This window comes from Chlorocebus sabaeus, chromosome 16 (assembly GCF_047675955.1).
Source record: "Chlorocebus sabaeus isolate Y175 chromosome 16, mChlSab1.0.hap1, whole genome shotgun sequence".
NCBI classification, from domain to species: domain Eukaryota; kingdom Metazoa; phylum Chordata; class Mammalia; order Primates; family Cercopithecidae; genus Chlorocebus; species Chlorocebus sabaeus.
In genome coordinates, this window is record NC_132919.1 from 51,076,574 (window position 1) to 51,090,988 (window position 14,415).

The 14,415-nt window shown below is 56.5% G+C and overlaps 1 protein-coding gene across 4 annotated transcripts in view; it reads right to left on the reverse strand.

The window, feature by feature from the left end:
- Window positions 1-14,415, reverse strand: part of ITGB4 (integrin subunit beta 4) — a 37,230-nt gene that overhangs the window by 2,785 nt on the left and 20,030 nt on the right. For 3 of the 4 annotated variants that reach the window (XM_073005026.1, XM_037993465.2, XM_008011732.3), the window contains 13 exons: window positions 14,231-14,334; window positions 13,837-13,895; window positions 13,682-13,705; window positions 12,204-12,352; window positions 11,934-12,113; window positions 10,849-10,997; window positions 5,972-6,176; window positions 4,759-4,916; window positions 4,157-4,337; window positions 3,909-4,046; window positions 2,653-2,835; window positions 2,428-2,559; window positions 183-422 (listed from right to left, as the gene is read on the reverse strand). In XM_073005026.1, coding sequence (XP_072861127.1) covers window positions 183-422; window positions 2,428-2,559; window positions 2,653-2,835; window positions 3,909-4,046; window positions 4,157-4,337; window positions 4,759-4,916; window positions 5,972-6,176; window positions 10,849-10,997; window positions 11,934-12,113; window positions 12,204-12,352; window positions 13,682-13,705; window positions 13,837-13,895; window positions 14,231-14,334 — 1,902 coding nt within the window. Of the gene's footprint in view, window positions 1-182; window positions 423-1,030; window positions 1,241-2,427; window positions 2,560-2,652; window positions 2,836-3,908; window positions 4,047-4,156; window positions 4,338-4,758; window positions 4,917-5,971; window positions 6,177-10,848; window positions 10,998-11,933; window positions 12,114-12,203; window positions 12,353-13,681; window positions 13,706-13,836; window positions 13,896-14,230; window positions 14,335-14,415 lie in introns of all 4 variants that reach the window. The other variant, XM_008011731.3, reaches the window with a different exon arrangement.

The window sequence follows — 14,415 nt, forward strand, 5'->3', positions numbered from 1 at the left end:
GTGCATGCGTGCGTGTGTGCATGCATGTGTGCGTGTGTGCGTGTGTACATGCATGTGTGTGTACATGCATGTGTGTGTGTTGGAGAATGGACCATCGGGACAGCAGGCAGAAGCCCGAGGCACCAGGAGCTGGAAGAGAGGAAGGGTTAGTGGGAGAGGCAGGGTTGGCTGAGGTCACTCACCATGGGAGGAGACGGAGGTGAGGGTGGAGTAGTCTCTGGGCAGTGTGGTCGAGTGTGAGTGTTCTGAGCGGGTCAGCGAGTGGTAGTCCCGTGTGAGGGTGGAGGATGTGCTTAGTCCTCGGTGGGGCACGTGTGGGCTCAGGTGGGTGCCATAGGCAGCGGCACTGGTTGTGGTCATCCTGTGCAGGGAGTTGGCGCTGCCCGGGAAGGCAAAGTCCATCCGGCCATTCACCAGGTGCTCTGCAGGGGGAGAGCAGGGTCCCTTGGTCAGGCCTGCCCCAGACCCAGGCCCCAAGGAGCAGGTTGGCCCTGCGCATTCCTGGTCACCCACCCTCTGGGTGGCTTTTGCTTAAATACAACCAGTTTCCCTCAAACCACTAGGGACAGAGGTCCTTTGTCCCTGGAGGAGCCCAGGGGCCACCCAGGCTTCCACAGCCCATGTCCTCTGGCTGGCCACTATATCGGTATGAGCACAGCCCACCCTGGCAGTGGTGGGGGATTTGCTGCCCCTGCAGTCAGTCCTGCCTTGGGGAAATCCCAAAGCCTTCCCTCCTGTCCTTTGAGGCCCCTGAGCCGTCTACTTGGGTGCCAGGGTCCGCTCCCTGAGCAGACTTCTGAATTTGCACCCCCTGGCCAGGCAAGCACCATAAGGGCCCAAGCGCCTGCCTCGGGTGTCCCCTGGCACTGGGCCCTGCCTCTGAGCAGCTGTGTCCCCAGCCGCCAAGGCCCCAGCCTGGCTGAAACTGGGGCCCCGAGGCAGGGCAGACACCCACCCCAGGCCCCCAGGCCCGCGGGCGTGAGTGAGGCTGGGTGGGCGCGGATCGGGGCGCAGCGGGTGAACCTGTCACCTCCGGGGGGCCCGGGTGTCGCACTGCGGGGCAGGCTGCCCCCCTTCCCGCCCGTGCCGCCGTCGTCCGGGGGCCCGTGGGGCGCCTCGGCGTCGGAGGAGCGCCCGCTGCTGGCCGACAGGCGCGGAATGAGCTCCGGGGGCAGCCGCCACGTGACGCGCCGCAGGTCCAGCTCCTCCCCCAGCAGGGGCTCGAACTTCCAGCCGCAGCCTTGGGAACAACGAAGGGCCGCATTGGCACCGCCTGGGAGCGCCGGGCCGAGCAGGGCCAGGCAGGGGAAGGCCGGAGGTGCTGCGAGGGGAGCCTGTCTCCAGCTCCCGGGATCTCAGGGTGTGTTTTGGGGGCTGGGGTAGTTGCGCAAGGCCGGATGGGGAAGGCCCGTGGCAGGTGAAACCCTCGCGCGGCTGGAGGCTTTCCAGATGAGCGAGTGCAGCCTTGGCACAGCTGGGGAGGAGAGACCCCCTGACCCGCCAGGAGACCTGGGGGAAGCCTGGGCTCTGTCACCACCTGTGAGGTCTCCCTTGCCTTACTTAACCTCTCTGAGCCTCAGTTTCCCATTTGTACAATGGAGAGGACTCTCGCCCCTGCCTGCCTCCCAGGGATGTTCCGCAAGCCACCGAGCGCTTCACAGGTAGTGTTAGAAGCAGCTGAGCTGGGGTTCCAGAGTCACACTAGCTGTGCTCCACCTGAACCCCTCAAAATGGCTCCTTAAGCCCAAGCTCAGCCCGTGGGGGCCAGTATGTGTTCACTGGGGGCAGCTTGAGGCATAGGCAGGGACGGAAGGAAAAACAAATGATATACGTGCCCCGGAGGCTTTTCCACTCATGGTACTGTGTGATTGGTATCCCATTATACAGAGCAGAAAACTGACGCAAGGAGAGGATAAGTGATTCATCTCATGTCCCACAGGTGGAGCCAGAGCTGACACTGAGCACTCAGGAGGCCCAGCTAAGGGCTCTGCACCACTTTGTTCTGGGAATCAAGGAGGAAGGACAGAGCCATTGGGGGTGTTCTTGTCTCCTTGGCTCCCCTACCCCTGCCAGGTGGCCACCTGGTGGCTGCCCAGGGCTTCTGGGCCAGGCCTGGCCCTGGGGGGTGGCCTGAGTGTCCTGTGTGCATGACAGAGCTGCTGAACCTTCAAGTTGTGAAGTTGTGTTTCTTCATGGTCCCGTGGGCATGAACTCTTGTGTGCTTGCACAAGGCTGTGTGCGTCTGTCCCCCAGGCACTGGTTCCTGTGCCCCGTGCACAGATGTGCACACCATTGCATCTGTCCAAGGCTGTCTTAACCTCCATGTCCTCTAGTTGCTGGCCCCTTTGCCCTCTCTCTGGACCCAGTGGACTCCCTCTGTACCCAAGACCCCCACTGTCTTCTTGTGGATCCCAGCTCTCCACTCACCAGTGTCATCGGAGACGCTGGGCCTCTGGCTGCCAGATGGAGAGCGTAGAACATCATCGCTGTACATAAGGAAGCTGTCGTAGTCCTCCCCGCTCTGGGCGTCCACGATGGGGATGTCAGGGATGATGGGGACTGCAGGGTCTCGGAGTGAGCCAGGGCCCTTGCTGCTGCCCTCTGTCCCCCTAACCCCATCTGCCCCTCACCTCCCTGCCCACCACCACTCACTGGACATGGGCCGCTTGGGTTGGGTGGCCAGGTTGATGGTGGCCTCCCGCTCAGGCCCCCAGCCGGCCCCGTTGCGCGCCTTCACCGTGTAGCGGTAGGGCTGGGACTCCCGAAGGTTCTCAATGAGCAGCATCCGGTTCTTAGGATTGTCAACCAGCACCTTCTTCATGGGCCCGATAGGTCCTGGGGCAGGGAGAGTGCTTCAGAGGGTCACCCAGGTCCCAGCCTGGTCCCAGCACCAGCCCTGACACAGTAGGACAGTCGTGCATCCCTTGGACAGCACCCAGGGGCTGGGGAGCAAGGCAAAGCCAGCCACTGCTGAATTGCTGCCTGTGCAGCCCCAAGCGTCAGCATGACTGGTGTGGACATGTGTCACCAGCCTTCCAAGGGACTCTGCTGAGTAAGTGGCAGAGCCAAGGCTGGAGTCAACTTCAAGTTGGCCTCGATGTCACCTCTACCCATATATCCACGGTGCCTCCACACGAGGCAAGGGCACGCATAGGGGGTTGCCCACCCCTGCCTCCCTTCCAGGACTGGAGAAATAACTGTTCTGCCAGGCACTCTGATCTCAGGCTGCCAGATAAAACACTATATAAAATAATCTTTTTTTTTTTTTTTTTTTTTTTGCAGCGGAGTCTAGCTCTGTCACCCAGGCTAGAGTGCGGTGACACGATCTCGGTTCACTGCAACCTGAGCCTTCTGGATTCAAGCAATTCTCCTGCCTCAGCCTCCTAACTAGCTGGGACTACAGGCATGAGCCACCATGCCTGGCTAATTTTTAGTAGAAACAGGGTTTCATCATGTTAGCCAGGCTGGTGTTGAACTCCTGACCTCAAGCAGTCCACCTGCCTCGGCCTCTCAATGTACAAAATAATCTTTTAAAGTGCTATCTGAAATTCAGAGCCTCCTGTATTTCTGTTTGCTAAATCCAGTAACTTTCTTCTTGCCCTAAGAAAACCATGCAAGTGTGAGCTCCCCGGTTACCTGCATGGGGAGGGGTACCCCTGAGCCCGTGACCCCACTCCACATAGGTAACCACCCACCCTGCAACCTTCTGGGTCTGGTCTTAGAATGCAACCCAGCCCAAAATCTGGCCAAAACCCTAACAATGCCTCAGGCTTATCCAATAACCAGGATGAAGGCCTCGAGTGCCCTGCACAGCAGGTCCAGGGAGTGACCCATAGCTCCCTCCCGCTTTGTCCCCTCCCTTCCATGGCTGTTCTCTCTGCGGGCAGGAAGGAAGACGTGGTTCTTACGGTTGTCGTCGTTGACCAGGCCATAGCAGACCTCGTAGGCTGTGATCTCACCGTTGGTCTCAGCCGGCTCGGCCCAGCTCAGCTGGGTCACCGTGGAGGAGACAACATTGAAGGCCAGACGCCCTGGCTCACTGGGCACTAGGGAGCGGGGGATACAGGAAGAGTGCTGTCAGTAGCAGAAGGGAGGGCTGGGCACACTGGCATCAGGGCAGCCAGGGGACAAATGGACAGACATGGCGAGGCCTCACCTTCCTGGTGGGTGCGGCAGGACACCAGAGAGCTGTAGGGTCCTTCGCCCTGAGCCCCGTAGGCGCACACCTTCATCTCATAGTCGCAATACGGGTACAGGTTGGTGAGCTCCACTGAGGGCACCTTGCTGTCGAGCAGGTGGGCTTCGGACTCGGAGTCACCCTGAATCCAGTACTTTACCTGCCCCCAGGGACAGGGGTCCTGGTCAGCAGGGAGCAGCAGGCACCCAAGCTGCCTGTCCCTCTGCTGACCTCTGCCCTTACTGTCCTCTTTGCACAGATGAGAGACACTAAGGCCTGAGGGAGGGGCTGAAAGATCTACCATGGGCACACATCAGGACTGGGGCAGAGCAGGTGGGGGTGTCTCCCATGCGGGGGTGGGAGGGGGCCCCATTTTAGGAAGGAGGACAAATGTCTAATAAGCTCGGGAATGGGTCTTCCCTCTTCCCCAGCACAGACCGGGTTTCCCTCTGACCACCTGTGCTAGGTTCCACTGTCTGCTCTCTCTCAGTGGGCCCTGGCCTCAGACGGCCCACTTCTTCTGTGAGGGGTGGTACCAGACCGCCCATCCACCTGCCATGGCCCTCAGCCCCCCGCCTTACCCTGTACCCCATTGGCTTGCCAGAAGGGGGCAGCCAGTTGAAATGGATCTTCCTGGACCCGGCGGCCTTAGCGTTGGGGTTCTGTGGGGTGCCCAGGTCACCGTGAGGGGGTGGCTGTGATGACACCATCTGAGTCGTGAGGCTCCGGTCCAGTTCATCTAATGGGTCAAGCCGGGGCAGGGCAACCACTCAGATCCTGCTTCGCCACCAGGGGGCGCCAGAGACCCACTTAAACACCCAGGGCGCTCTGCCCAGCGCATTCAACTCAGACCCGCCCACCCGCGTCTCCAGACACCTGGTGCCCCATTGCTGCCACATAGAGCTTGGCGGAGGACCCAGGAGAGTCTCTGGAGGAACAGAAGGAGGAGGGAGTTGGTCTGCCTCTTTCTCCCTTGGCAGCTCAGGGAACATTCCACATGAGAACATTTGCTCCCCGCCCCATCTCCACACCATACCCTGAGCATCTCCCTCCTCTCCCATCTTCCTGGCAGGCCTTCTCCCAGTGGGGAGGCTGAGGGCTGACAGGAACTAACTGGCCTACCCCTTCCAGAAGCACCTGCATGTTAGTTGGAACTGAGGCTGAAGCCAAAGGGCCAGGGTCTGATGGGAGAATTCCTATTGTGTGGTGACAACATGACCTCAGCCTGTCTGGCTGTAGGGTTGCCAGATAAAATGCAGGATGCCTAGTTACATTTGAATTTTAGATAAACAACAGCCTTTTCTTTTGTTGTTGAGGGGCAGGGTCTCATTCCATGGCCCAGGCGCTGTGCAGTGGTGTGATCACAGCTTGCTTCGGCCCAGACCCCCTGGGCTCAAGTGATCCTCCCACCTCAGTCTCCGAAGTGGCTGGGACTCTAGGTACGCACCACTACGCCAAGCTAATTTGTTTATTTTTTGTAGAGACAAGGTCTCACTATGTTGCCCAGGCTGGTCTAGAACTCCTGGGCTCCAAGTGATCCTCCCACCGCGGCCTCCCAAAGTGCTGGGATTATAGGCATGAGCCAGTACACCCAGCCCATTTTGCAAAAATAGGGTAAGTACGTTCCAAATATTGCATGGAACATACTTATCCTACCAACGTGTATGTTGTTATCTGAAATTCAGATTTACCCGGGAGTCCTGTGTTTGGATTCGCTAACTCTGGCAGACCTAGTTGAGAGACCCCCAGTCTTCTCTCTCCCCCTGCTTAAGCCAACCCCCAGGCTCTGCCTACCTGGGTCCCTGATGATGATGGTGGTGGAGTGGGGCTGGCCTAGGTGGGCCCCAAACTTAGGGTTGCTGAGCTGTACGTGGAAACGGCGGATCTGGCGGCCCCGCAGAAGGGAGTCGACCTCTTGCAGCTCCAGGAGCTTCACCTGCAGCTCTTTCCAGGCCTCTCCAGGCTGGAACAGCAGCTCTCCCTCCACAGGGATGTAGTCCTGGGAGTGGAGGGGGTCAGGGTCAGGGTCGTGGCTGGGGGCTGAGGCAAGAGTCACGGCCACATGCTCCCTCCCAACCTCATGGACACTGCAGAGATCATCCCCCCTTGCTGGGTGGGGTACTTACATCAGCTTCAGGTTTTTGTGGGTGTTTTTTTTTTTTTTGAGGTGTAATCTCACTCTTTCGCCTAGGCTGGAGTGCAGTGGCGTGATCTCGGCTCACTGCAACCTCCACCTTCCGGGTTCAAATGATTCTCACACCTCAGTTTCCCGAATAGCTGGGATTACAGGCACCTGCCACCACGCCCGGCTAATTTTTGTCTTTTTAGTAGAGATGGGGTTTCACCATGTTGGCCAGGCTGGTCTCGAACTCCTGACTTCAAGTGATCCTCCCGCCTTGGCCTCCCAAAATGCTGGGATTACAGACATGAGCCACCATGTCCAGCCATGTTTTTGTGTGTTTTTTTTTTTTTTTTTTTTTGAGATAGGGTCTCACTCTTGTCACCCAGGCTGGAGTGCAGGGGCACAATCACGGCTCACTGAAGCCTTGACCTCCTGGGCTCAGCCTATCCTTTCCCTCAGCCTCCTAAGTAGTGGGACTACAGGTGTGCACCACACCTAGCTAATTTTTTTTTTTTTTTTTTGGTAGAGGCACGGTTACCCTATGTTGCCTAGGCTGGTCTTGAACTCCCGGCCTCAAGCGATCCACCCACCTTGGCCTCCCAAAGTGCTGGGATTATAGACGTGAGCCACCCAGCTTCCTTTCAATGCAGTGGAGCTTGCCTGAGCTTTCCAGAATAAGAACTGGGAGGAAAAAAAAGAAAATCCTTCACATAGAAGACCACTAGGTGGCACTTCAGGGCAAGATTTCAATTCCAGGCGCAGCAGCCAGGGCCATGGCTGGGGAGGCAACCTCATGCCACCCAACTCAGAAAGCGAGGCCCATAGTTGTAAAACAAAAACAAAAACAAAACAAAACAACAACGAAAAACAAACCAGGGAGCTGCCTGCAAGCAACCTACATAGATATTTCAAAAATGTCAGTGTCAGTGTCATTAGCCCAGCATGGTGGCAGGTGCCTGTAATCGCAGGTACTTGGAAGGCTAAGGCAGGAGAAATGCTTGAACCCGGGAGGCGGAGGTTGCAGTAAGGCATTGCACTCCAGCCTGGGCAACAGAGCAAGACCTTGTCTTAACAAAAGTCAGCGTCACGGAAGACAAAGCCAGGAGACTTTTCTAGATAAAAGGAGTCAGGACCCGTGAAAAAATTCAATGCCAAATCCGTGATTGGTTCCTGCATTGGGAGAAAAAAAGCTATAAAGGACATTATTGGGACATCCAAACAAGGGGACATCGGAATATGGACCAATTTTATTTTATTTTATATATATTTTTTGGGATGGAGTTTGGCTCTTTTGCCCAGACTAGAATGAAATGGTGCAATCTCAGCTCCAGTGCAACTTCCACCCCCTGGGTTCAAATGATTCTCCTGCCTCAGCCTAGCTAGTAGCTGGGATTGCAGGCACCCGCCACCATGCCCTGCTAATTTTTGTATTTTTCGTAGAGACGAGGTTTCTCCACGTTGGTCAGGCTGGTGTCAAACTCCTGACCTCAGGTGATTCACCTGCCTCGGCTTCCCAAAGTACTGGGATTAAGGTGTGAGTCACTGGTGATGCCCAGCCGGAATATGGACTAATTTTAGGTACTAGTATAATCAGTGTGAAGATACAGATGTCCACATCTGTATCTCTATTTCTGTGTTGCTATTTATATAGAAAGAGAGAGAAAGCAAATATTAGCAATCGGTGAATCTATGTAAAGGGTAAATGGGTGCTAGTTTTATTGTTCCTTCCATTTTTCTGTATGTTTGAAGTTTTTCAAAATAAAAAGGTGAGAAATTAAAATGTTTTTAAAAATAAATATCAAAGCTTTTTTTTTTTTTTTTTTGGAGACAGGTGTCTTACTCTGTCACCCAGGCTGGAGTGCAGTGGCACTCTCGGCTCACTGCAACCTCCACCTACTGGGCTCCACCTCAGCCTCCCAAGTAGCTGGGACCACAGGTGCACCCCACCACACCCAGATCATTTTCTGTATTTTCGGTACAGACATGGTTTTGCCATGTTGGCCAGGCTGGTCTCGACCTCCTGATCTCAAGCGATCCGCCCACCCTGGCCTCCCAAAGTGCTGGGATTACAGGCATGAGCCACTGCACCTGGCCTCAAAGCATCTTTATACAAGTGTAACAGGATAGCCAGAAGGCAAGGCAAAAGGATCATGTTATCCCAGGAGTTCGAGAGCAGCCTGGGCAACATGGCGAAAACCTATCTCTACTAAAAACACAAAATGGCCGGGTGCGGGGGCTCACGCTGTAATCCCAGCACTTTGGGAGACCGAGGTGGGTGGATCACGAGGTCAGGAGTTCGAGAGCAGCCTGACCAACATGGTGAAACCCCATCTCTACTAAAAATACGAAAATTAGCTGGGTGTGGTGGTGCGCACCTGTAGTCCCAGTTACTTGGGAGCCTGAGGCAGGAGAATCACTTGAACCCTGGAGGTGGAGGTTGCAGTGAGCTGAGATTGTGCCAGCCTGGGCAACAGAGCGAGACTCTGTCTCAAAGAAAAAAAATAAATAATTAGCCAGTGTGGTGGTGGACATCTGTAGTCTCAGCTACTTGGGAGGCTGAGGTTGAAGGATTGCTTGAGTCCAGGAGTTCAAGATTGTAGAGAGCTAGGACTGTGCCACTGTACTCCACTCTGGGCTAGAGGGAGACCTTGTCTCTTAAAAAAAAAAAAAAATTCTTCTTTGGAATTTTTATGGGGGGACATTGGAAAAATAATGAGAACAGTTCCTATCAATAAAAAGAAGTAAATAAAAATAGGATGTGGCCAGGCAGCCCGGGCCTGCTGACTACACGCTCCCCTATGTTTGCCGAACGGGCCTCTGGGCCCAGGGAGGCGAGACTTTATCACTTTTGAAATAATTTTTTTTTTCTTTTTTTGAGATGGAGTCTCGCTCTGTCGCTCAGGCTGGAGTGCAGTGGCGTGATCTCAGTTCACTGCAGCCACCACCTCCTGGTTTCCAGCAATTCTCCTGCCTCGGCCTCCCAGGTAGCTGGGATTAGAGGCACGTGTCACCATGCCCAGCTAATTTTTGTATTTTTAGTACAGAAATGTTTTCACCATGTTGGCCAGGCTGGTCTCGAACTCCTGACCTCAGGAGATCCACCTGCCTTGGCCTCCCACAATACTAAGATTACCGGCAGACGCCACCTCGCCTGGCCTTTTTTTTTTTTTTCAGTAGAGACAGGGTCTCACTATGTTGCCCAAGCTGGCCTCCAAATCCTGGGCTCAAGGGATCCTCCCACTGTGGTCTCCCACAGCGTTGAGATTACGTGCATGAGCTACTGCACTGAACCAGGTTTTGTTTCTTTGTTTTTTTGTTTGATTTTTTTTTTAATTAATTTGTTTTTTAAAGAGGGTCTTACTCTGTTGCCCAGGCTGAAGTGCAGTGGCATGAACATGGCTCACTGCAGCCTAAACCTCCTGGCCTCAAGTGATCCTCCTGCCTCAGTCTCCCAAGTGGCTGGGTCCACAAGTATGCACTACTGTGCCCAGCTCATGTTTACATTATATGTGTAGACAGGGCCTCGAACACCTGGGTTCAAGTGATTCTCCCACCTTAGCCTCCCAAAGTTCTGGGATTACAGGTGTGAGCCACCATGCCTGGCCTTTGTTTTTAATTATGGATTTGTTGCCAACATTTAGAAACTAGAAAAGCCAGGTGCACTGGCTCACACCTGTAATCCCTGCACTTTGGGAAGCCGAGGTGGGTGGATCACTTGAGATCAGGAGTTTAAGACCAGCCTGGCCAACATGGCAAAACTCCATCTCTACTAAAGACACAAAAACTAGGCCAGGCATGGTGGCTCACTCTTGTAATCCCAGCACTTTGGGAGGCCGAGGTGGGTGGATCACTTGAGGTCAGGAGTTCAAGACCAGCCTGGGCAACATAACAAGACCTTGACTCCCCAAAAAAATAAGAAGCAAAAAAACCCCACACGAAACAAACAAAAGAAACAAAACTATGAAGCCTAAAACCCAGTCCAGCCTGTGTGCACCTGGATTTGGCTGTACCCCAGCACTGGGGCTCAGCAGTGAAGGTGATGCTGGCCCAGCCACGGCACTCCCTGCCTTGAATGGTTGCTCCGGCTGCTTGGCCCGGGGCGGGCAAATCGTTACAGCCCTTGAGGAGTCTGGCCCGGGGACACGGGGTCTTTGATCCCAGCTCAAGAAGCCCAAAGCCCCCAGGACTGGGGCATATAGCGGGAGTTTATCTCCAAGAGGTTTGGCTGCCCTGTGGATCCTGGGTTGCAGGAGGGGACAGGAATGGTCTGGGCAGGTCCCTGGCCCATGAAGGAGGAAAGAGCCCTCTTGGCCTGAGTCCCTGGCAGCAATGGAGCCTCACCCAGGGTGTCACTGGCACCCTGGGCAGGTGAGACTCCCCTACCACAGGGTGGCAGGAGCAGGTGAACATATCCTTGGGAGGCCAGCCAGGGGCATGGCCAGCATCCAGGGACTCAAGCAGCTGCCATGTACTGCTTTGTCCTGGGAACCCAATGCAGCGCCCACGCAGCCCCCCAGGCTGCACCCTCGACCCCATGGCGGAGCCTCACCCGGTTGCCCTGTGCAGTGCCATCCTGCGTGCGGAAGGAGACCTGAGACTTCCCGCCGTCCAGGACGCGCCGGATGACAGGGATGCGGGCCACCTGGTCCCCACGGCTGACCGAGTACTCAGGCTGCTCAAAGGACACCACATCTCTGGCTGCAAGGAGCCCGGGCACTGGTCAGAGCTGGGCCCAGTCCCTTCCCACCTTCTGCTCTCCTGCAGCCCGGCCCAGCCCAGCCCAGAATCCACGAGTCGACTTGGTTCCCTCCATGCACTGCCCTCTGGGAAAAGCACAGGAGCGAAACGGAAAATCCTTCCAGAAAAAGGTGAGGGACTGGGTGCAGTGGGTTGCGCCTGTAATCCCAGCACTTTAGGAGGCCGAGGCAGGTGGATAACCTGAGGTCAGGAGTTCGAGACCAGTCTGGCCAACATGGCGAAACCCCATGTCTACTAAAGATAGAAAAATTAGCCGGGCATGGTGGCCAGCGCCTGTAATCCCAGCTACTCGGGAGGCTGAGGCAGGAGAATCACTTCAACCTGGGAGGCAGCTGTTGCAGTGAGCTGAGATGGCGCCATTGCACTCCAGCCTGGGTGGCAGAGCGAGACTCCGTCTCAAGAAACAAAAAAAAGTGGGTCTGGAACAAAGTGTTCAGCAGACATCCTGGAAGGGCCAGGCAGAGGAGGGAGGCCAGGCACAGGCAGGACCAGAGACGGAGCCCTCAGCCCCAGGGCTGGAGCAGAGCAGGAACAGGCCTGAGGCCTGTGGCTTCCGGCACAGGTGGCAGGAGGGGTCAGATGTCCACGGTGCCATGCCTTGGCCAACCCCTCCCCTAGATAGAGAGGAGCAAGGGGCTGGCCCTTATGAGGATGCAACAGAAGCTTCCATTTACTGCGCGCTGACCACCAGGCACTGTGGCGAGGTGAACAGCCCCGTATTCCATAAAAGAGCCCTTACCCATTTTACAGATGGAGAAACCAAGGCTTGCAGAGGTTAAGTGACTAGCGTGGCCGGGTCGCAATTCCACTTACGCAGGAGGAACCAGTGCCCCTGAGCCCCCGTCTGCCTCCCTCACTCTCCCCACCCTGACCCACCTTGCTCCTTGATGATGGTGATGTTTACCAGGCGGCGGCCAAGGGTGGCAGTGCCCGCAGGTACATCGATGGCCTCCACCAGCAGCTGCTTCTCCTCGTCGTCCTCAGGCCGGATAAAGAGGGGCACCCGTACGTCCACCAGCTCCACGCCCTCCTGGAACTCCACCATGCCCCGGGCGTCTGGGTGGGTGGGGAGGTGGTCAGAGGTGGGTCACGGGGCCACATGGGCAGGAGATGCGAGGCAGTGGCACAGGGGACCCGCCCTCCTACCCTGGTCTGCCGTGAGGGTGTAGTAGCCGGGGGCCACCTTGAGGTCATGGAAGGCCCTCTGTTCCACCTGCTTCTCTGTAAGCTTCAGCAGGGCTGGCTTGGCCGAGCGGGGCGCCATCAGCACTGTGTCCACAATGGTGTGGTCTTGCCTGGGTTGAGGGTGGAGGGTACAGGCAGGGGAGGGGTCAGGCTGGCACCTGCTGCCCTGTCCCTCCTGCCTGTCCTCTCCTCTTCAGGGGCCAGGATATAAGACAGCAAGAAGTGCAGGGTCTTCAGAGGCAGGCAGTGCTCCAGGCCCATGCCAGCCCTATGCCCTTTACCCTGCAGCCTCAGCCCAGCCATGGCACCTCCTTGTCCTCAGCATCCTCCTCTGTGAAATGGGCTTCTCTGCCCACCTCATCAAGGGCTGGACTGCAAAGATGCTAAGGGTGTGAGTGCTCAAGCCAGGCTGCTGCAGCCCCAGCCCTGGCTCTAGTTCTCAATAGCTGGATAACCTTGGGCAAGTCACTTAACCCTTTTGAGCCTCAGCTTCCTCATCGGCAAAATGGGAACAGCAGTGATATCTACCTCACAGGCTTGATGAGAGGGTTGGATAAGATAACCACAAGATAACCACACACGGAAAGCCCTTAGGACCATGCTTGGCCGGTAGCAGGATCAGAAATGCTGGTCAGCCATTCTTTTTTTTTTTTTTTTTTTTTCCCGAGATAGTCTCGCTCTGTCGCCCAGGCTGGAGTGCAGTGGTGTAATCTCAGCTCACTGCAACCTCTGCCTCCCAGGTTCAAGCGATTCTCCTGCTTCAGCCTCCCGAGTAGCTGGGCTTACAGGCGCCCACCACCACACCCAGCTAATTTTTGTATTTTTAGTAGAGATGGTGTATTCACCATGTTGGCCTGGCTGGTCTTGAACTCCTGACCTGAGGTGATCCACCCACCTCAGCCTCCCAAAATGCTGGGATTACAGGTGTAAGCCACACACCCAGCTAATGGTTCTTACTGATGGCCGTGTGCTGCAATTCTAGCTCTGCTGTCCCTGCATTGGGACCCCCTCCTCACTCCCTGTCTCTCCCAGTGAAGGGCCAGGACTCGGAGTAGGACCTGGGGAAAAAGGTGTGTAACCTGCCTGGCCTCCAGAGGTGCACCCAGGATCCAGGTCTTGGACCCTGGAGCGGATGGAGATGGGTACCTGCTATCGCTAGTACTGGGTGGGGGGCTGGATGGTCACCTGTGTGAGGGCAGGGACTGGGTTGATTCGCTTTTGCCTGCTCTAGTCCAGGGGCCACTTCATAGCAGCACTTCACGTTAGCATTTGTTGAAGAAATGGTCAAAGGAACGAATGAAGGTCCAAACCCGATGGACACATCTGGCCCTCCCTTCCTATGGGATGGAGATGGAGCAGGGACGGACGAGGCAGATGGCTGGGCTGGGGACAGGTGGGCAGGAAGTGGGGGCTGTCTCACCCGCCAGTCTTCTACTCACTTTTTCCCGGCATTGGGCTGCTGCCTGTGGGGACAAAGAGGGTGCTGTGAGCCAGAGAGCCCTGAAGTGGAGGCCTGATCTGCCTGGAGGCTTCAGCTCCTGGAGTCGGCGGTAGGAGTGGCTCCCCCACCCAACCCGGGCACCCTGGGACTCACCGGAACTTGGTCTGCTGGAGCTTGTGTACACCGGAGATCTGCCTGTAGACTTCGTTCAGCTGCCAGGCAAGGGAGGGGTGTGAGGCTGGGCCTAGGCCACCCCATGGTAAGCCCTCAGGCTGAGGACCCAGGCAGCCTCTGTACCCAGAGGCCCGCAGGGTTGGCTGGGGCCTGAGGTTGGCTGATGCCCCGTGGGGCCGCATCGTGGGCCCAGGCTCTGGCCTCCTGCCCTCTGGAAACAGATACCAGGATGGCCCTGCCAGGCACAGATCCAGAGAGGCCCCTCTCCCCTAGTGAACGAATCTTGGTGCCACGACTGTGTTCGCTCTGCCCTGCCCACCCCACCCGCCCTCATACCCACATCTCTGGCCAGGCCTAGCTCCTGGGTCCTTACGTTCTCCTCCACCTCCTGGCGCAGCTGGGCACACTCCCGAGTGTCAGGCTTTAGCAGGTTCTCGGTGCAAAGGCGGGCCAGGCGCAAGGACAGCCCATAGGGCACTAGGGAAAGGCGGTGGGAGGGGGTGAGATGGATGTGGTCAGCTCCCTGCATGACGGGCACCACAGAGCATCCCTCCAGGA